The sequence below is a fragment of the Hemitrygon akajei genome, chromosome 29 (assembly GCF_048418815.1).
Source record: "Hemitrygon akajei chromosome 29, sHemAka1.3, whole genome shotgun sequence".
In the NCBI taxonomy this organism is placed as follows: domain Eukaryota; kingdom Metazoa; phylum Chordata; class Chondrichthyes; order Myliobatiformes; family Dasyatidae; genus Hemitrygon; species Hemitrygon akajei.
Window position 1 is genome coordinate 5103788 of NC_133152.1, and position 22856 is coordinate 5126643.

Sequence of the window (22856 nt, forward strand, 5' to 3'; positions counted from 1 at the left end):
GCTCGGTTGATCACTTCGGGTGGTCCCAGGTGCGAGGTCGTGGAGGTCGGAGGAGAGCGAAGAGTGGTTGAATGGTTCGATGGTTGAGCTCCAACGATGTGCACTAAATTGACTGAACTCTGATAAGTTTTGGCGCCTTTTACTTTATTTTCTTTTCCTTCATATATACTGTATTGTTAGTAATCATTAGTTCTAGTAAAATCCTTGAAGTATATTCTATAACTGTATCTGGTGTGTGCTTGATATTGTGTGTACGATGCTGCATTAACTTATTTTCCACAGCACCTGCGTATACAGGAGGCGGGATTGGCGAGTGGCTAGAATTTTTCTCCTAGACATATACCAGCCTGTTGCATAAGCATTACATACAAAGTCTATAGTAATGAGGCAAAGCAGCAGCGACGTCATGGTCCCTATACCGGTTACAGAGCAGGAGATGTTTGCTGTCCTGAGACAGATTAGGATGGATGAATCCCAAGCACCTGACAGAGTGTTCCCTCGCACCCTGTGGGAGGCAGGTGCAGAAATTGCAGGGGCCCTAGTAGAGATATTTCATTAAACCTTAACAACAGGTGAGGAATGTAGGATAGCTAATATTGTTCGACCCTTTAAGAAAGGCTCTAAACAGAAACCAGGAGCCTAACAGCAGTAGTGGGAAATTGATTAGAAGTTATTCTAAGGGACCTGATATGTGGATATTTGCATACACATGGATTGATTTGGGATAGTCAGTTTGACTTTGTGCATGGTAGGTCGTGTTTTTCAAGGAAGTTACCCGGAAAGTTGATGAAGGCAAGACAGTGGATGTTATCTACATGGACTTTAGCAATGCATTTGACAAGGTCCCGCAGGGGAGGTTGGTCAAGAAGGTTCAGTCCCTCAGTATTTAAGATAAAGTAGTAAATTGCACTGGACATTGGTTTTGTGGGAGAAGCCAGAGAGTGGTAGTGAATGGTTGCCTCTCTGAGTGGAGACCTGTGACTAGTGGAGCACCGCAGGAATGGTGCTAGGTCCCTTGTTAATTGTCATCTATATCAGCGACCTGGATGATAATCTGGTTAATTCGATTAGCAGATTTGTGGATGACATCAAGATTGGAGATGTAGTGGACAGTGCGGAAGACTATCGGAACATGCAGCTGGATCCAGACCTGCTGGAAAAATAGAGTGTAAAATGGCAGATGGAATTTAATGCAGACAGGGGTGAGGTGTTGCCCTTCAGTAGGATCCACTAGGGCACTGAGGAGTGTGGTAGAACAAAGGCATGAGGAAATACAGATTGTAATTCATTGAAAGTGGTTGCACAGGTAGATAGGGTCGTAAAGAAAGCTTTTGGCACTTGGCCTCAAATCAAAATATTTAGTACAGGAGATGGATGTTTTGTTGAAGTTGTATAAGATGTTGCTGAGACATAATTGGAGTATTATGTGCAGTTTTGATCACCTACCTATAGAAAAGATGTAAGTAAGTAATATCCTGATTTAAGACTTATTTTATTAATACAGTTATACTGTTTGGCATTTTATTTTTTGCAGATCTCCTTAAAATGCAAATCTCTGTTTTAAAAAAAAATGTGTTCCTTTAATGACATTACACAATAGAGTATTCCATATTTTGCTGTTTAAAAATAAGCTATCTGGGAAAAGAATAAGTATTTTTTTTACAGAGAACGTGGAATGGAAGAAGTTTTGAGAAAGAATGAGAGAGAATAATGAAAGGAAACAAACAAGAAATATAGCAGAAGAACATGGTAAAACGCTGACAGAGCCAAATTCAGAAGGGCAGATGCATGAAAATCCTCATGCACGGAGAATGTGCAGATAACTCAGCCAGTTAGCACACAACATTGGAGAAAGTTTGTCCCTTTTTTTCTTTGGATGTTGTGTGGGTTTTTTTTGTTTTTTTCCTCCTTGGACTGGCTCTTCAGTTTTGGTTTTGTGAATAAACAAAGTGAAGCGAACTGGGTGTATTATGTGGAAATAAGCTCCAACGATTGCGTGCATGCTATAGATTGATATATATGTGATAGGCCTTTTCTTTATTTTGTTATAATAAGTTTAAACTGTTCTGAGTTAAATTATTGCTTCTTGGTGAATTTGCATAGGTATGTCAGTATTCATACCAGTAATAATCTTAATTTTCCTTTAGAGGAAACATTCAATTTACCTGAAACTTATCCATCCTAGACATGTTTATTTACTGGTAAAGGCCTTTACATCATTATTCCCATGCATTATAGAGTTATGTTGCTGTTATTTCGTATTTACAGCAATATCTTAACTCATAATGAGCCTACTGCGAGAGGTTTCCATAGGGTTGTAAAAGTAAAATTTACAAGGATGTTGCAGGGACTGGAGGACCTGAGTCATAAGGAAAGATTGAATAGGTTTAGGACTTTATTCCTCTGAATGTAGAAGATTGAAGGGAGATTTGATAGAAGTATATAAAACTATGAGGGGTGTAGAGAAGGTAAATGCAAGCAAGCTTTTTCCAGATTCAGTGGGTCTACAACTAGAGGTCATAGGTTAAGAGTGAAAGGTGAAATGTTGAAATGGAATGTAAGGGGAAACTTCTTCACCCTGAGGGTCGTGAGAGTGTGGATTGAGCTGCCAGTATAAATGGTGCATGCAAGCTCGATTTCAATGTTTAAGAGAGGTTTGGATGGTAGGGGTACAGAGGCCTGTGATTCGCATGACTGTTTTATTGTATATCTTACTGTACATATTATTTGTTACTAAATATTATAAATTACATATACATTCTGCTGGAAATGTAACAGATTTTTACTCATGTATGTGAAGGATGTAAGAAATACAGTCAATTCAATTCAATGTCGATGGAAGCAGGCAGTCTAAATGGTTTGGTATGGACTAGATGGGCTGAAGAGCCTGTTTTTGTGCTGTACTTTTCTATGACTCTATGAGTCTATTTTGGCTTGGATTTTCAATGTCTTGTCAAAGGATCGATTGGAATGTATTTAGTTTTCCTGATATGGCTTGTTATGTTCCCTTTACATTTGACTTATCTCCTATTGTCATGTCCTGTTTGCTTTGTTCCAGTATTGATCAACTATGTCAGTGTTCATGCAGACATTGAGAAACTGATCACTGTTTGTATCAGGTGCTTCTGCTATTACTGTGTATGTGTATTTTTAAAGTAATTTAGTTGTAAATATAGGATGGTCTTTTGTATGTTTTTGATTATCAGATCTACTGTCAACTCAACATTTTCAAATGTTCTTTTCAAATGCCTGAACAAGATTTTTTGAGAATATAAGAGAAACAATTAGAAATACTTGTTCTGCCTTCTGTCAGATTTTAGTTGAATTTTATCTCAGTGCAAACATTGCTGTACTAACCCCATAACCCATAATTTTCTCACCATCCAAAATCTATCAATATTTGTTTGTAATATATCAGGGACCATTTTCCATGAACCCTTTGGGTGGAGGATTCCCAAGACATAAAGGGTGTGAGGACATTTCTTTTCATCTCTATCTTGAATGGCTGACCTCATTTTCAGACGGACTGACCGCTTGTTCTAGACAGACAGACTAGCAAGTGAAACTTCACCCTTGATCTACCCTATCAAACCCTTTTAGTATGTTGTTTATTTCAATGCAATCACTTCTCATCCATGAGAATAAGAGCCATTCTGCTTAATCTCCCCCATGGGACAAATTGCCATTCCAACAAACAATCTGGTGAACTCTTTTTATTGTTTCATGTTTTCAATCGAAGTACTGTTATTTTTTTTAAATGAGCTACTGTTATATATTACCATTAGTTCAATTTTGACACAAACACGCTGTTTCACTTCTATTGTTATTAATGGATAATTTTCAAAGTCCCTAGGAGTGAAATACAGCTGGTGAGCTGCAGCAGTAAAATTGACAGTTTTTTTTCCTAATCATTAAATGCTAGGCAAGTAAATCCTGTGCAGTGCCAATTTTTTTGTTGCTTTGGTTGCTATGGTATGATACAAAGCAGCCAATCAAAATGCAACATGCTTCCTTCTAAGTACTGCAACTTCACTGTTAAAAGTGCATGTTGATAATGTACCTTGCATAAATTAAAATAATTTAATCTTCAATATTTTTTCCTTTGATAGAGAATTCAAGATCTTATTAAAGAGAAAGATGTGGTGGATTGCATAAGTAATTTGATGGAAGCAGTATTAGAAAAACGAACACTTGCAGCACTCACTCTTTGGAAAGTGCTCATCCGAATGAAAGAGGATGTGCCAAAGCTTAGCACTCTGCTGGATGAACTCCAGAAAGAACCAGATGGTCTCCAACTCATTTTATCAGGTGAGGCTTTCATGTAGCAGTACTAGAATTAGCATATATTTTTAAAATAAGTAGCAGATTTGATGTTAGAATTGGCAGCTCTGAGAGCTTCATTATTCTGTTATCTGAGGAGCTGATGCCTTGAGATTGATGTAATTAGTGTTACAATTGTTGATTGGAATGTTAAAAATATCATGATTATGTCGGTGTTATAATGGGAATTCTTTGTTAGTGATAAAAGCATCTGAAAATTGGGTTTTTTTTGGAAGTTTGCATAGTAGAACCTGTATACCAGCAGTACTGTTTTTGTAATCATTTCAAAATTATTCATCAATGTAAAAGAAAATAATAAGGCAAGACAGTCAAAGACTTGGTTGTGTTTTTTGTAAATGGATGAGGAATAATATTCTATCTTTTCAGTTGATTGAGTTGTAACCATGCAGTTACTGTTGCACCCTTCTTCCACTTTATTTATATTAGTTATACTTTGGGAGCTTAAGCAAACATTATGAATCACTTTGAGATTGCGTTTTAAATCTATTTGTGAATGCCTAAGAAGCTATTTTGCCTGTACATAGACAAGTTGTGATAACAGCTTAATACAGTTGTATGTGGATATCATTGTGCTAATCAGGTTATAATAACTGCTACATATTTGTAAGGGTAGCAGGAGTTTGGGCAGTTGGAGGTTCTCTGCATGTGCCAGTTAAAATTGAGGACATTGACAAATGTTACCCTCAAGTTTTTAATTGAACATTTCTTCTTTGTGTTACTGTATCTCCAAAAGCAATAATTAGAAATTGTCTGTAGAAAGCTAACAATCTAAAAATTAGCTCTTATGTGGTTTGTTAAAATTTTTGAGTATTTAGTTTGGTTGTGGAGTAATGTTTCTTTCTGTTCTTTTTCTCCCCCAGTGAGTGATGAGGAAAGTAAAGCCTTCAATATTTTAAAAAGACATAGACAGCTGATCATCAATACGATTGAAGATATCAGTCCTCTGCTGGATTGTTTGGTACCTGGTGTAGAAAATCTTTCCACTGAGACAATTGAGGTAGTTTATTTTGACACTTTCACTATATTGATGCAAGCCTTTTCCTTGCCTTAAACGTTGAACCACTGACTAGCTCAAATTTATCACTCTTTTGGAATTGCATAAGAGGATTTATGCCCCTCTCTAATTTCAGATGAAATTTGATGAGCCAGGAATGATACGGTTTGTAGTGAACGTTTTTGATACAGTGTTTTTATATTATTTTCTTAGTTAAATAACAAAAGCAACAGTTTGAGAAGTAGGACTAGCTGAAATAGGTTAGTAAATGCAAAGCTAAAGCATACAGGGTATCACTAGCAATGAGGTGTAACTTGTAAAACAACTTTACATAAACAGTTTATTTATTCAGCATGAACACAGCAGACCAGAGTGAGAAAAACTGATTTAAAAAGAAATGTAGTCAATAATTTTCAAAAGGTTTTGTAATGTAAACTGATATGTGCAGATCCTCCCAAGTTGATATTTAGTAATTGTTATCCCTTGTTACATACCAATGAAGATGAGATGAAATTTGTAGTGTTACTTTGTTTCATTCAGTTCATTTCTGCACAAACTTTGTTCCTTTTAATTGAAATTTTCCCTTTTTTGTGAAAAGCTTTCTTTATCAGGACTCACTACTGCTACTTCGTATGCAGGTACCTTTGTGGAGAGAAAATTGAGAACAAGCCTGAACCTTGCATGTTATTTTGTAAGAGAAGTGGGCAGATCTTCCATTGCCCCAAGATTAGCAGTGACTGACTATTGGATATTTGGACTTGAATACAGTGTTTTGTTCGGAAGCAGTCTTCCAACACTTCCATGAAGTGTTGTGCTCTCTTGTGCCAGAAGCTGATTTTACTCACAGGAAGGCTGATACAAGCATTCAGAAGCACTTGAGAATCATGGGGTGGGGTGCTGGGGAAGCAGTATTAATTAGAATTATTTTCATTTAAAAAAAAACACACCAAAAGACAGTTAAAATATTTAAGTTTAGTTCAATAAAAAAGGTTTTTTTTCTCATGGCAATCAAATTTGCCTATTCATTTAAATAAGTGTTTTTGCTAGATTTAGTTTGAATCAAAGGGAAAACAGGATCATCCTAAGTGACTTATCAAGTGTTATTGGCCAAGATTGTTAGTGGAAGCATCATGATTTATGATGAGATCTCTATCATTGTATAAGTGAAATTAGGATTGTACAAAATTTTGTGTTAAATTGCATATTTGCTTAATACTTTAGATGAATGTCTCTACAACCTCAATATTAATGAGTTTTTAAAATGAGTGTCCCTTCATCTTTGCAGAAATTGAGTAGGTATACGTGAAGTTTTCTATACTGTCACAAGAATTGAGTACTTTAGTGGTGTATCCTGTAGTGATATGGATTATGTTTAGGCAAAAGAGATTTAATAAATTTTGGCATTGTGTTTGTGTAGGTCAAACAGCCTGTCCTTGTTTTGTACTGTTCTATCATGGGTATTGATTGGTGTAAGTAAAGGTGCCAGCACCATTAGAAGAGCATCTGTGAAAAATAAAATTATACGTATATTATTGTATGTTTATTAATTGTGTATAATGTCAAACATTTTTTAATTTCTGTACTTTGCCAGACTTCCTATCAGTAAAAGCAGGTGAATGTTTTGTTTTATACTTGTTTGGGGCTCTTACTCTAGCACTGTAATAGGTTACATTAAGTAAAAGTTCCTGCATCATACAAAAAGTGGTAGCCCTAATGATATGGCATTTCCTGCATTTTCTGTTTTATGCCCATGCACCACACCATTGTTAGTGAGAGATTCTGGCTGTTCTATCACTTTCGTTCACTTTCGACGACTTAAATTCAAGTCTGTCATCTGGGTGGCAGCATGTGGAAAAGTTGGACAGAACTAGGGCACAGTGCAGCAATGAAAACAAATGATGAACAATGATGCATTTCCACCTCCTTCAAATATAGAAGTCTGAAGTAGTTGGTGTATTGTATGCATGTGGTTACAATATCCACAGCATAAGTTAACTCTCAATTCCAGCTCACGGTGCAATAAAATGGGGTAAAAAAGGAGGTCTCCACCATGATTTACACAAAGGTACTGGCGAACCTAATTCAGGGAACTGAGTAGTCATGGGTTATATCGATCTCCAAATATTCAGAGCTAGTGGCATGATAAGGATGTATACTAGATTGATTTTAAATGTGCACAACTAAAGCTTTATTTTATAAATTCTCTTGAATTATTTGCATGTTTATATTTCTTCTCACTGTCAGATTTTGAAGAGTTGTTGTTTCAAGGATACTGCTGGTCAGTCATTAGAAAGTATTCTGGGCAAAATTCTAGACGAGCGACTCATTCCTGCTTTGGTATTCTGTAAACTCTTGCATATGATCAGTGAGTCCTATCCGTCCCTTGAATTGGTAATGAAGACCATGGAAAATGCAGGTAACTACAAAGAAGGGTGTGTGTGTGTGCGTGTGTGTATAATATATATGTATCTTACAATGCTGTTTTGCACTACATTTACTTGTTTAAACTTTTACAGATACTTTAAATACGCAATTTCACTTAGATTCTAAAGCTAAGTCATAATTAGGAGAAAGTTATTTATATTCTTACAAAAATTGGAGAACCAATTGGTTCCATTGCTTTAACTTTAATGTATTTCAGATCACCTGCTTATACTTAATTTGTCCTGAGTCTTGGACTATAACCATGACAAATTTTCAGCCTGTCATGGATGAATTTGCAATGGTTTAATGCATACGAGAGAACTGTTGTAGTATATGGGGGAGAGAAGTGAACAATATTACAGGTTGATGGCTACCATGAAGATGAAAATAGCCTTTCCCTCTGCTTATTCAGCCTTCCAGCTCAAACAGCTGTTAGAGAAATGAAATAGTAATATCTTTTTCTAAATTCAAACCTGGGTCTCAGGTGCTAACCAGTAATTCCCATATGACTTTGGAGTAGAATTTGGTCATTTGGACTATTGAGTTGTCTTCACCATTCCTTCATGGTTAGTTATTAATCCTCAACCTCATCCTGTCTTCCCCTGTAATCTTTGACACACTTATTAATCAAGCAACTATCAATCTTTGCTTTTAATGTATCTAATGACTTGACCTTTACATGTTTGCAGCAATGAATTCCACAAATTCACCACTCTCTGGCTACAGAAATTCTTCTTCATCTCTGTACTAAAGGGAGGTCCTTGTTTTCTGAAGTTGTGTTCTCTGATCTGAAACTTGTTCACTGTTGGAAAGATCCTCCCCACATCCACTCTATCTAGGCCTTCCAATATTCAATAAGGTTCAAAGAGATCGCCCCACCCCCCTCATTGTTCAAAACTCCAGTGAGTACATGTCTAGAGCCATCAAACACTATGTGGATTAACCCTTTCATTCCTGGGATCATTCTTGTGAAACTGCTTTGGACCTTCTACAATGTCAGCACATCCTTTCTTAGATAACAATGTGACAATGTGAACTGCTCAGGATATGCTCATTTAGTACGGTGAAATAACATTTATAGAATACTATCTAATTCTGGAATGTAGTTAGAATTTGTGTCAAATTTCATATAAGTTCCCTTGGTTTTGGAAGTGACGGTTTTCTATAAAATCCAGTAACTAGTTGGTGGATGTAATTTATCAGAATGCAAAGTGCCCTAATTTATAGAAGTACAGTTCATATCTCTCTCTCTCTCTCTCTCTCTCTCTCCTCATTCACTCACACTCTCTCTCTCTCTCTCTCTCCCCTCATTCACTCACACACTCTCTCTCTCTCTCCTCATTCATTCACACTCTCTCTCTCTTTAATGGATCCTCAAATTTAGCTCCAAATTCAAAATATCTTTCTATGTTTTAACTGGATTAATGCAGTCTAAATTCATTACTTCCATGAAAAATAGGAATTTTTTCACGGAATTAGATCAGTCTGAAATTCAGATCTGAGGGTACTTATCTCTAGTTCTTAACTCACAACAACTTTTTAAAAATAAATATTTAGCAAAATTGTACAAGGAAGTTTAAACTTTTAGTTATTTCTAAAAGTTTTCAGTTGACTTTATAAAGAGAAAAAGCAGTAAATTAATTTACAAATTTTTGAAAATAGTTTGAAAATATAGTTTGTCATGTTCATGTTTATCAACCTAAAGAATTGTCACTGAGAGTGACATTATAAAAGTATGAGTAAAATTATTTTCTTATCTATCAGGACTATTCAAAGAAGCAATGTGTGATGTGGAGGAGGATCAGAAAGAATACCCAATGGATCAGGAAGAAGGAGGTGAAGAACTTGGGGAGCACCCTGCCAACACTGAACATGTTAAGGCAGGAAGCAGTGATCCAGCAGATGAGATGAAACCAAAGTGTAAACCCCGAGGAAAGCAGGATTTATGTTGCACTGCATGTGGCAAGACTTTCATGTTTAAGTGTCGTCTTGACCTACACCTCACCCGCTGTCGCAAAATTGGTTTAGTTAAAGCTGTTGACTGTCAGGAATGTGGAGAAACTGGGACTTCCCAAAAGGATTTAGAAAAGGACAGAGAAGATGCCCATGATGCGCCAAAAGGAAAGAAGAGGAGGTTACCAGTATCTTGTGACATCTGTGGGAAATCCTTTGCTCATCAATCAGGTTAGGAAGCTCTAGTAATTTACACAGTTATGTCAAACACTAGTCATTGATTCAGTTTTTAAAGGTGAGTCTCAGCAGATTAAACTCTGGAGATATTGCTGAAACAGTGAATCAATGTTTTCCTGAAGACTCTACCTTAAATTTTACCACTATGCAAATTCTGTCAGTAACTGACAGCTGAAGAAGCTTTCCATGCCAGTGTGGTAATAGTATTTATTATTTTAGAAGACTAGGTAATTTGAGACTAGGCTAGCTACCCTATATCAACGGTGCTAAAGGAGATGGGTGTAATAATGGTTCATGCACTGAAGAAGTCGCTGCCATGTATGAGGATCTGCAGCACAGGAACTAAATGAATGTATCTGTTATCTTTTGTAAATCCAGAAACTCTTGAAAAGAAAAACCCAGGAGCCGGGATATTTATGTACTTAGTTTTTCTTTCCTTTTCTTTCAGTGAGGTGCTCACATATAACCCATAATGAATTATGTAAACAAAAAATGCTTAATCAAACAATATATTTACAGTATTACTTAAATAGTACTGAAATATTAAATACAATACATTCCTCCCTACTTAGCTATAAACTCCAACTCAATATAAAATGCATCTCAGCTCAAATATGTAATTTGTTCACTAGTCATGATATATATATATATATATATATTTAATAAAATATATTTCCTGATGAGGAAGCCACTCTGCTTGGCAGCTGAGACTTGTAGCTGTGAAACAATCTCATGGTCTGGGGCCTCCTCCGTGGTGTTTGAAGATGATGACTCTGGGACTGCTGGACGTGGTTCTGACAGCTCCGGACACCTTTCTTTTCCAACAATTGATTCTGCTGTCCTCAACTATCAATATGTCACCTCCAGATGATAACAGAACTCACCTCTACTGTGTAAGAGTGTGGTCCAGTTCTGTCCTTATTCTTTCCAAGTACTCATTTTTGATCATCTCTGCAGTCTGTCACTGGTACTATTTGTCCAATACTGAAAAAGTGAACCTCCTTGTTTGGGGAGCCCTCAGTTTGTCCTGCATACTTCTTCTGAGATTGGGTTTGAGAAGATCCAAGCATGAGCGCCAGGGATGAACCAGGAACGGCATAGCTGGAGAGTTGTTGGTTGTGGAGTGTACTGTATTGCAATAATGCAAAGAGGAAATTGGCAAGCTTCTGACTCAGTGTCAGTGTAGTGTGTTCTGTTGACGTTGCTTACAGTGTATTCTTTAGACTCTTGACAAACCATTTGTAGCTGGGTGGTGTGGTGCAGATATAATATGCCTTGTTCCATTCATTTTCAGATATGACTGAAACTGTTCCACAACAAACTGTGGAGACTAATGGGAACACTTCTGGCCACTTTGTAACTGTATCCATTACTACCAAGATATTTGTGCCCATGAATGGTCTGGAAAAATCCACATGATTCCTCTGCCAGGCCATTCCCAGAGATGGAGAGGTGCTGCTCTTGGCATATTCTAGGCACGTTGGCATCCCGGACAGTGCATGGCAAGCTGCTTGATCAGCTGATCAATCCTAGGCCATCAGACAAAGCTTTGAGCCAGCACTTCATTTTGACCAAACCTAGATGATTGGAATGTAGCGCCTCTAACACTTTAGCTCTCATTTTGGATGGTAAAACAAGTCTCAGTCACCACATAAAACAACCCCTGTCAAGGGCAAGATCATCCCAGTGCTGGTAAAAATGGGGGAACTGGGATTCTGCTGCACATTCCAGCCATCTTGGGTGGCCAGTAGACAGTGTGGGTTTTTTACTGATGTTCGTTTTACTGGTGGATTGCCTCTGCTGTGATAGAGTGATAGGAGTGTACTCCAAGATATATCTGAAAATGAATGGAACAAGGCATAATATATTTGCACCACACCGCCCAGCTACAAATGGTTTGTCAAGAGTCTAAAGAATACACTGTAAGCAACATCAACAGAACACACTACACTGACACTGAGTCAGAAGCTTGCCAATTTCCTCTTTGCATTATTGCAATACAGTACACTCCACAAGTATCACTCACTCTGGTGATAGGGAGACTTTCAATTTGCATTAGGAAGATTATGTCAGGAAGAATGTCTTTTGTAATTTTTTTCTGATGTCTCCTTTTCCAAGTGTAAATAGGACAATCTATCAGCATTTCCATGATTAGTTGTCCTCTTGAATTCGACCTTGTAATTATGTCCTCCAAGAAACAGCCCATCTCTGCAGTTCCCCTGCTGTTGCTAGTGGAACACCTTTCTGTGGATTGAAACTGGATGCTGGTGGCTGATGGTAGTAATGAGGGTAAACTTTCTCCCATACAAGTGCTAGTTGAAACATTTTACACCCCAAACCAGACTTGAGGCCTCTCAGTCAATCTGTGTGTAATTTTTCTCTGCAGTGGAACATGATGGAAAGGCAATGGGCATTCACTTTTATCGCTCGACATGTGATAGGAATGCATCTTTACCATAAGGGGAGCTGTCACAGGCAAGCTTCACAAACTTTTAACCTTTTTATCACTGTCTTGAGGTTTTGGAGATGCTCCTTGTCATCCTCACCAGTAACACTGAGTGCCTGGGCAGCCTTGCAGCACCTGGTCCATAGCTTTCTGCCAGGGTGCAGGTGCAGATACTACTCCAAGAAAAAGCCTATTATAGCGATAAAGCCTTTTGTGGGTGTTTATGGTGCGAAACACTTTGTTTCCTCTTCCATTTCCATCTGTTAAGTATGTTTCAGCAAAGGGCACTTTGCTGAAGTATTTCCCTCCAGATGGTTTTGCAAAGATATCCTCAATCCTGGGCAGAAGGTAGTAATCTACTTTCAGTACTTGGTTGATAGTGACTTGCAAATTGCCATAGGTCCTGGACAGACCCATTCTTCTTGGCTACACTCCTGGGCATCACTCAACCGTGGAAAGAATTCCCTCAGCCTCCATGCGTTCTAGCTTACTGGCTACTTTACCAGCGTGGTATGAGGAACAAGACAGGCTTTGGGTGTGGCATTTTCATTAACACTATTTTACCTTGTTTGAGTTTTCCAATGCCATCCTTGAACATTGCTGTGGCATCATCCGGTACCTTTCTTATTTTGCTTTCAGTTTTGCAGGAAACGTGGCATATAAATGCGAATGGATCTCCAATCAAGTTGTTGTTGTCTCAGTCAAGCTTGGCCCCGCAATGCTGGCCCTCCTGTTTTTACCATGCACAAACCCAATGTGACTTGCTGGTTGTTGTATTTCACTGTTACAAATGTCATTCCCACAGGAGTTATCTTTTCTCCAGTATAGGTTCTTAGCAGGCTACACTTCCATATCTTGAAATACTGTTCAAACTGATTTTGTGATATGACAAACAGCCAAACCAGTAGCTAATTCCATTTTAATTAATTTATCGTTCACTTCTGGTGTAAGCTATTTTGCTTGTCCCTTGTTGGTTTTCACATTGTAAATCTCAAGGCTACCCAGTCTGGTGTTACTCTCATTGTTATTAGATTTTTCATCAACAGCTTGCAGGTTAGTGCTCTTTTTGAAATTGAGACTTTTTTTCTTGCATGTGCAGTCTATTTATTTTTGCCCACCCACATGTGCTTTATATGTATGCAACTTTGTTGCATTTTCTTCAAGTTTTGCCTTTAACCCTGCATTGGTGTGGTGTATGTGAGCCTCTAACGATAATATAATTTGTTTGGCTGGGTAGTTTTCTGTTTAGACATTGTAATTTTGTTCACGTTCACTTTCATTCCTGACTGGAACTCGTGTCTTCAGCTGTTTCCATTATTACAGTGATTTCAACTGCTCTTTTAAGTGTGAGTTGTGCTTCAGTTAGTAGCCATTTTTGAATGCTTTCTTACAAGATTCCACAAACTAAACGATCTCTGTGCATCATTAAGCCAGTTACTGAACTGACAATGCTATGACAATTTCTTCAGTTGAGTCATGTAAGCTGAAATGGACTCTCCTTCCTTTTGATTCTGCTAATGAAACTAAAGCATTCTGCAATCAACAGTGGTTTCGGGTTTAAATGTTCATGCATTATGTTTACGATATCAGCAAAGCGTATTTCGGCTGGTTGGTTTGAGCTGCTAAACTTCTAAGCAAACACATCGCAGTCAGCAATACTAGCACTTGTTTTTGATCGGCAATTTCATTTGCTTCAAACTACCGCTAAATTCATTCAATATACATCACCCAGTTATCTATTGAACAATCAAACGAGTCTGTCTTTTTAAAAAATTTATTATCATTATCACCCAGTAATCGTCTGGGTTTGTTCTAAAACTTCCTTGTTGCCACTGTTATGTTTTATAATTCCAGAAACTAATTGAAAGAAAAACACAGGAGCCAGGATATTTGTGTAATATTTTTCTGTCCTTTTTTTGGTAACGTGCTTACATATGACGTGGTGGCATAATGTATGTCATTCTCATACTACTTATAACCCATAATGAAATTTGGAAACAAAGAATGCTTAATCAAAATATATTTACAATGTTATTCTTTCTTTTTAAATCTTTTTATTAATTTTCAAATACATTTGCATAATAATGGTAGTACAGAGAAATTGGGGTTACATTGTTGGTAAACAGTACGAGTAAAAGCTATAAATAACACTAATGTACTAAGCATCCCAAACTCTTAATGTAATTAAACATGGTAGAAAAAAAATGAAAATATGTCAAAAAAAAACCCAAATTATAAATAAAAAAAGCTAAACCAAACTTAAAAAAAAACCTAAACTAAACAAAGCTTGGCTATTATATTACATCGGGTACAATCAATAATGTCAATAACTCCGCTCCTCTGTCCAAATATTTAAGGTTAATAAAAGGGATTCAGAAAAGGTCAAGTTACATCATATGAAAGTGTTGAATAAATGGTCTCCAAGTTTCTTCGAATTCTTACCGAAGGGTTAAAAGTGACACCTGATTTTTTTTCTAAATTTAAACAAGATATAGTCTGGGAAAACCATTGGAATGTAGTAGGGGGATTAATCTCTTTCCAATTCAATAAAATGGATCTTCTAGCCATTGGTCTTCTAACTTTGATCTTCTAACTATGTTCCACCATTGGTAAGCCAAAAATTGCAGTAATAGGATGAGGATGTAAATCTATACTCAAAACTGTTGAAATAATATCAAAAATGTCTTTCCAATATTTCTCCAAAAGAGGGCAAAACCAGAACATATGAGTCAAAGAAGCTACCTCAGAATGCCATCTAAATATTTACAGAAGTCTAAAAAGGATGGTGGTTTGGCATTGCCGAATTTAAGATTTTATTACTGGGCAATTAATATCTGATATTTAAAATTTTGAACACAGGATTTGGATGTAATTCAAAGTCCACAATGGGTAAACCTTGAATGTAAATCTGTACAAGGGTTTTCATTGGTTTCTATTTTAGAGACCTCACTTCCCTTTTTTCTTTCTAAATTGAATAAACAAATTGTTAATCCAATAATTAAATATACCCTATGAATATGGTTTCAATTTTGTAAATTTTTTGGCTTGAGTAAATTTATTCTATCAAGCCCTATTATATCTAATTTCTTTTTTCAACCCTCTGTTATGGATCAAGCCTTTTTGGTATGGAAAACGCAGGGTATAACATGTTTTCGTGACTTAATCTTGGATAACTGATTCATGTCTTTTGAGCAGTTGTCTAATAAATAATCTGCCCAGGACCATTTTTTTAGATAGTTACAAATTAGAAACTTTTTGAATAATATGTTACATACTTTTCCGAATTCATATCCAACTGATATCACAGAAATTTTTTTAGGTTTAAACCCTTATCAGAAGGGTTTAATAGCAACTATTTATGATATGATTATGAAAATACAGCCGGGTATGTCAGATAAAATTAAGAATGAATGGGAAAAGGAACTTCAATTTTCCTTACCTACGGACAAATGGGAGAAAATTCTCCAATTAGTTCACAACTCCTCTCTATGTGCTAAACATGTGTTGATACAATTTAAGGTGGTGCATAGGGCCCACATGTCTAAAGACAAGCTAGCTCATTTTTACTCTCATATTTACAATGTTATTCACATATTACTGAAATATTAAATACATGTTAGTATTGATTTTGAGAGAGGTACTTGAACAGAGTCAGTGTATGTAACCCCAATACCTGAAATGTTAAATCTACAATGGGGGATTTTTAAACATATTATATGGTGTTTACTTGTTGGGGTGTGTTACCAGGCCCCATGCCATTGTACATTTGAAATGCTAATACAATAATGGTGGGAGACTTCATTGTTTATTTAGATTGGGTGAATCAATAGTTGTTGAAGGTGTGAAGGTATGTTTTGATTAGCTATCATAAGATTAGGCCTGTTTGTACTGTTAGATTTTAATAATTAGGATGAAAGTAATCTTGTACCCGAGATCCTTTTAAGCAAGATATTTAATATTATGGAGCCTTAGATTTGAGAGTAATATATTTAAGCCTGAAACTCCAGTCTGACTTTAAAACTGATTATGTAAGTTTTGGGGCTGGGTGGGTTTGATTTAAGTGGATTGGAAACTTGGATTAAGGGCATGCTGGTGGATCATCAATGATGAACATGAAAATAAATATTGAGTTATTCTTAGAATATCTGCTATGCATTGAGAAATAAAATCTCCATTGGAAACAGATCTAGCCAAGGCTAAATGGGGATTAAGGGTAGTATTTAACTAAAAGAGGTACTTTCCTAGAGAATAAAAAAACATCAGTTTAGGAGTATAAGCAGGAAATAAGTATAACAGCTTATCGGATCTTCTTAAAAATATGCAAAAAAAAAGAGCTACAAGGGTGATCACAAGTCCTATAAATGGATGAGGTAGAAAAAATTACAGCAATTAGGAAATAGGTGAAGCATTTATTTATTGGGATACAGCACGGAATCAGCCCTTTCAGTCCTTTGAACCACTCTGCCCAGCAACCTCGATTTAACCCTACCCTAATATGGGACAATTTACAATGACCAATCAACTTATCAACCGGCAGGTCTTTGGACTGTGGGAGGAAACCAGAGGAAATGCACACGATCACTGGGAGAACACGCAAACTCCTTACAGACAGCAATGGAATTGAATCTGTGTCGCTGGTACTGCAAGATTTTGTGCTAACCACGATGCTACCGTGCTGGCCCCAAATAAGCATTCATTGTGTTCATTGGATTCAAAATTGGCTTGACCATTGTAGAAGACAGAGTAGGGGTGGAGGAAAATTATTGTGACTGGAGATCTGTGACCAAGATTGTTTCTGAGGATCAGCGCTGAGACCTTGGATGTTAGCGAAAATGTAGGTTAGCTGATTCATAACATAAAAGGTGATGGAATTGTGAACGGTGCAACTTGTACACCTTGGAGATTTGGGCAGAGAGATTGTAGATGGAGTTTAATTTGGGCAAGTGTGGAGTGTTGCGCTTTAGGAGGTCAAATAGAAGGGAAAGTATAGTACTGTGCAAAAGTCTATAGCTAGGGTGCCAAAGACTTTTAGCACAGTATTATAATGTTATCTTTTGCACTGTACTAATGCTGCAATGGGAGAGTGGGAAAGGGGCAAGCAGAGGAGAATCACAGTTGGCAGAAAGGGGAAGGAGCAGGAAGCACCAGAGAGACCTTCTGTAATGATTAATAAACCAATTGTTTGCCTGCTGTATGATGTGGAAAGTCCCATATTGCCATATGTGTTGGAAGAGTTTATTAGTGTGGATGGAAAAGTAGTTAAAGGATGTAAACGAGTAAGAACAGGTCATGGTCAGCATGACAGACCACTAGTTCTGATGCTTAATTCCTTTTCAATTCCATTCTAAGCAATTTCTTTGAAATGTAATTGATTTTGTTCATTATTAATATCAGTTCCAGTGGAGTTCTGGTCTTCTTCTCTAAATTCTTTTCCTTGCTCACAGTTACACCTAGATTTTTAAAAGAACTTTGTAAGACCTATTCATAAAGAACTTCTATTAATATTGTATCTTTCAGATCCAGGATGTTTATAAATAGATCATAGCCAGTGAAATATCTTTGAAGTGCAGTCATACTGCTTTTGATGTAAATGTTACACTTACTAATACCTTTTACCAGCATTAGTAACTATTGGACAAATGATTTCAGAAATTATTCATTATTTATCTCTCTAATAATATTGCCTGTTCCTTAATGATATTATAGCTGGGTTGGTAATTAACGTAAGTTCCCATTATCTATTAAATGCTCCCAATAACATGCAACTCAAATGGCCTCTGATGGCCAAGTCCAGCTCCTGGCCTTCATGTGTGGCTTAGCTACTAAGCCCAGCAGAACCATTTATACTGACAGGAGAAGGTGCAAAGGTGGGTTACTGGTAGCTTAAAACCAGTAGCTTTGGGCAGACGGGACTCATCAGCAGTGGTTGGCAGCTCATCTTGGAGAAGGAGAACTCTGATCTCAAACTTCCACTACCTTACAGTGATGCACGCTCATAGGGATATCCTTGAAAGTAAACTCTGAGGAAAAATCAAGAGCCGGAGTCACTAAGGCAGTCCTACGTTGAGTTCAATGCTGACTGGCAACTCCTATGATGCTGGTCGTGTAAAACTGTTTTTGGTCTATGCTGTTCCTTTGGATTCATCAGCTGCGTGGAAAGGGGGAGCCTGCTAAGTGGGCAACAGCTTGCTCTCCACGTCATATTGTCTTACATATCGCATAAACAGTTGGGTTGCAACGTCCGTGGTTGACCTTGATCAACAGAGGGCCCAAATGCTACCTGTTTGCTGCTTTTGTCCATGCACAATGGAGTGATTAGCTCAATACAGGGAAGTAAAGGAAGGGATGGTTCAGTGGGTGACTGAAGGCAAAAGTATTCTGTTGGCAATCTGAGGGAGAAGTGGTGTAAGAAAATACTAAATAACCCATGAGAATAATACAGTTAATCTATATTCCCTATGGTGATAGTAATTGGGAACTTTTTACCATCCTACTTTAACAATCAATGAAGAATTAACAGTGTGATGTATTACTGACTGGATCAGCGGTGCTGCAATTTCTCTTCATCAACAAAACATTTCGAGCCTATCTCAGCTTTCCTTATTATACCCAGATGCCAGCCTGATAAATTTGCCAGTTTTTTAAAATAGTTTTACATTTTGTTGCAGAATTTTAACTCCTGATGACCATTACAATAATTACTAGGCTACCAAACCTTGAAGAGCTGCTTTCAGGCATTTCCAAATCCAGTTACATTCTGTGTACTCATTTGTTATCTCATAGACAACTTGATTGTTCCCAACACACACAAAACGCTGGAGGAACTTAGCAGGCTGGGCAGCATCTATAGGAAAAAAGGATTTGGGCCGACATTTCGGAGTCCTGCCAAAGGGTCTCGGCCCAAAATGTCGACTGTGCTTTTTTTTTCATAGATGCTGGTCGGCCTGCTGAGTTCCTCCAGCATTTTGTGTGTGTTGCTTGCATTTCCAGCATCTGCAGATTCTCTCTCGTTTTTGATTGTCCCCAGCTTGCTTTATCTTATATATTAAATATTTCAAGCTCTGTTTTTCATGTTTCATTATCTTCTGCAGGAATGCAATATCATAAGCGTTCTGATCACTTCGATGAGAAGCCTTTCTCTTGTAATGACTGTGGGGCAAAATTTGCAGCAAATTCCACACTGAAGAATCACATGAGACTCCACACTGGAGAGAAGCCATTCTTCTGCAAACATTGTGATATGACATTTATGCAGGCTGCAGCTTTGGCCTATCACATGAAGAAAAAACATTCAGAAGGTATGAGATTGACAGAACTTGTCTCTAACCCTTTACTTAAAGGGTTTCTGTGCCATTTTGGAGTAAAGTATACAGGATCTTATTCTGGATCAAGACTCAAAATCCTTACTGGTTTCTGAGTGGTTGATAGGAAAACTGATTTTGACAGGCTAAGTGCAGTGATCAATGTAACCAAGTCTTAATGAACAATGGGAGGGATTAGTGAAAATATTTGGTAGAAGACAAGTCATCCAAATGTCCCTAAAGAGGAAGGCTGTCATTAACCATTTATGTTAATACATAAGAGGATGTATGACATGACAAGATGGATCTTAAAGTTGCAGTGTATATCCCATGGTATTAAAAGACCATAAAATATTTGGAGTAGATTAGGCCGTTGGCCCATCGAGTCTACCACGCCATTTTATCATGGCTGATCCAATTTTCCTCCCAGCCCCAATCTTCTGCCTTCTCCCTGTAACCCTTCATGCCCTGATCAACCTTGGCCTACACAGCTATGTGTGGCAAAGAATTCCACAGATTCACCACTCTCTGGCTAAAGAAATTCCTCCTCATCTCCATCCTAAAAGGACCCCTTCTATTCCTCTCTACACAGGCTCTATCAAGGCCTTTCACCATTCGATAGGTTTCAATGTGGTCACCCCTCATTCTTAGGAATTCTAGTGAATGCAGGCCCAGAGCCATTAAACGCTCTTCATATGATAAGCCATTCAATCCTGGAATCATTTTCGTGAACCTCCTATGAACTCTCTCCAGTTTCAGCACATAAACAGGCTAAAACTGCTCGCAATACTCCAAGTGAGGCCTCACCAGTCCTTTATAAAGTCTTAACATTACATCCTTGTTTTTATATCCTAGTCCTCTTAAAATGAATGCTAGCATCACATTTGCCTTCCTTACAATGAACAAAACCTGTGAATTAACTTTTAGGGAAACCTGCACAAGGACTCCAAAGTCCTTTTGGCCTCAGCTTTTTGAATTTTCTCTCCACTTGAATAGTCAACCCTTTCATTTCACTTTGTAACACAGTCATCAATTCCATCATCCAAATCATTGACATATAACACAGAAAGACTGGTCCCACCACAGACCTCTGTGGAACACCACTAGTCACTGTCATCCAACCAGAAAAGGCTCCCTTTATTTCCACTCTTTCTCCTGCCAATCAGCCATTGCTTTATACATGTTAGAATTCTTCCTGTAATAACATGGCTCGTAGCTTGTAAGCAGCGTTAATGTATAGCATCTTGTCAAAGGCCATCTGAAAATCCAAGTACACAAAATCAACTGAACTGAAAAGGGATGGAGACCTTCAGAAGAGGACACTCTTCCCTCGACTAGTTCTTTGGATGCCTTCCATGGAATGAGTGTGCAAATGGAATCAGCAGAAAGAGGTCATTACATTGTAGCATCAAATATGGAATGCATTTCTGATGATGTCATCCTGAATGACTGTATCTCTGTTGCTATGCCAGGAACTCTGCTAGCACTCCTGCAGCAATGAATCACTGCAGGTTTTTAAAACAAATTTTGGGGTTAGCGCATGTAACATTTAATGTTAACTGACTTTGGCCACTAGCCTTCAGATTTGAATATGCATTAAAAATTAAATTTAAAATGCAGTTCAGAACAGTAAAATGCGGACTAGGCAGACCAAGGAACAGGCACTTAACTAATTGCCCGCTTATACACAACTCCAATCTACGTCCTATTTCCTGGTTCCCAATAGTAATTAACACTTATTTTGGGTGTGATGGTTGGAAGATCCAGGCATTTGAAGCTGTTACAAGTGGTTCAAAGGAAGCATTGTAAATATGGATTTGTTTAAGTTGTCTTGGATTTTCCTTTAGCACTTAAAATGTGTGGTGCTGGGTCAAGCAGACCTTTGCTCCAAAAGGGTGTCTGTCAGCTTATTTGTGATATTTTGTCAAATAAAGTGACAGCTTCATATCTACCATTTCTTCTGTCCGTTGACCTCATTCACACAACGACACAGGTCTTCTTGTAAAAAGTCTGCTTTGGACGTCTAGAGTGAGTGAGGTGGTCTCTCAGGGCTGGGGTGTAGGCCCAGGTGTTCATCCTTGCTGGCACATTGATGATGGGCATCGATGCAACTGATAATGGCTGCTTTGACAAATCACCCAAATCTTGTGGTTTCTCTCATCATCTTCTTTTGAATGTAATAAAAGTTGTCCCCAGCTTAACATTGAGAAAGCACCAGGCTATCGTAATGGCAGGAACAAGTGTATTTGGAGTTCTTTATCGTTATTTAGCATTAAATCTCATGGATTCCTGTGTTTCAATAGGAAAAATGTACGCATGTCAGTACTGTGATGCAGTGTTTGCACAGTCAATCGAATTGACCCGCCATGTACGGACACATACTGGAGACAAGCCATATGTCTGCCGGGAATGCGGCAAAGGGTTCAGCCAGGCCAATGGGTTGTCAATGCACCTGCGCTCCTTTCACAGTGAGTATCAATGTAACAAGGACAAAACTTTCAAGACGTATTCTACATTAACTAGTGTTTGAAGACTAATGCACATTGATTCACTTTCTGATTTCTCATCTGCAGCGTTAAGCAATTTAACAATAAATCAAAATGACGTTGGATTTCTCAAAATCTACAAGATATTATCAGACAGAAAGAAACTTGATTGAAGGGGTTAATCAAGCAATGTATCGTTATTTGCTGGCAGCAATTGACTAAATTTGTTACAAACTTAAAAAATGAAGGACTGGATTAGTTGAAAAGTGCTGGGGCTGCAGAATCTGGTGCTGATGGGAAATATGCTATCTGGATGTTTGGACTGATGCACAAAAGTATGTCTGTACATTTTAAAGAGGAAGAGAGGAAAGAATTGTTGAGAAGGGATAGTAGAGTTTAGTACTTGGTTATGTGAAAAGACTGGAGTGATAAACACTTGGTATAATAATCTTGGAAGATTGTAAGAGGTTACAAAAGTCAGAAAGGCCAAGAACAAGAATAAAGTTTGAATATAATAACAGGACAGTAAAGTCAGTGTATTTCTGGAGTGGGAGTCAATGTATATTAGAAAGCACAAGGTAAAGGTATTCAACCAGGCCTGACAAGAAACTCAAGAGCCCTCGTCCTTGACCCTGGCCTTGTGCAGCTGGATCCTGGACTTCCTGTCAGATTGC

At 37.7% G+C, this 22856-nt stretch overlaps 1 protein-coding gene across 4 annotated transcripts in view; it reads left to right on the forward strand.

Moving 5' to 3' along the window:
* Positions 1-22856, forward strand: part of zbtb40 (zinc finger and BTB domain containing 40) — a 133572-nt gene that overhangs the window by 70711 nt on the left and 40005 nt on the right. For all 4 annotated transcript variants that reach the window (XM_073031656.1, XM_073031659.1, XM_073031657.1 and 1 more), the window contains 6 exons: positions 4110-4308; positions 5202-5338; positions 7580-7751; positions 9524-9943; positions 19487-19693; positions 22000-22164. In XM_073031656.1, coding sequence (XP_072887757.1) covers positions 4110-4308; positions 5202-5338; positions 7580-7751; positions 9524-9943; positions 19487-19693; positions 22000-22164 — 1300 coding nt within the window. The remainder of the gene's footprint in view (positions 1-4109; positions 4309-5201; positions 5339-7579; positions 7752-9523; positions 9944-19486; positions 19694-21999; positions 22165-22856) is intronic.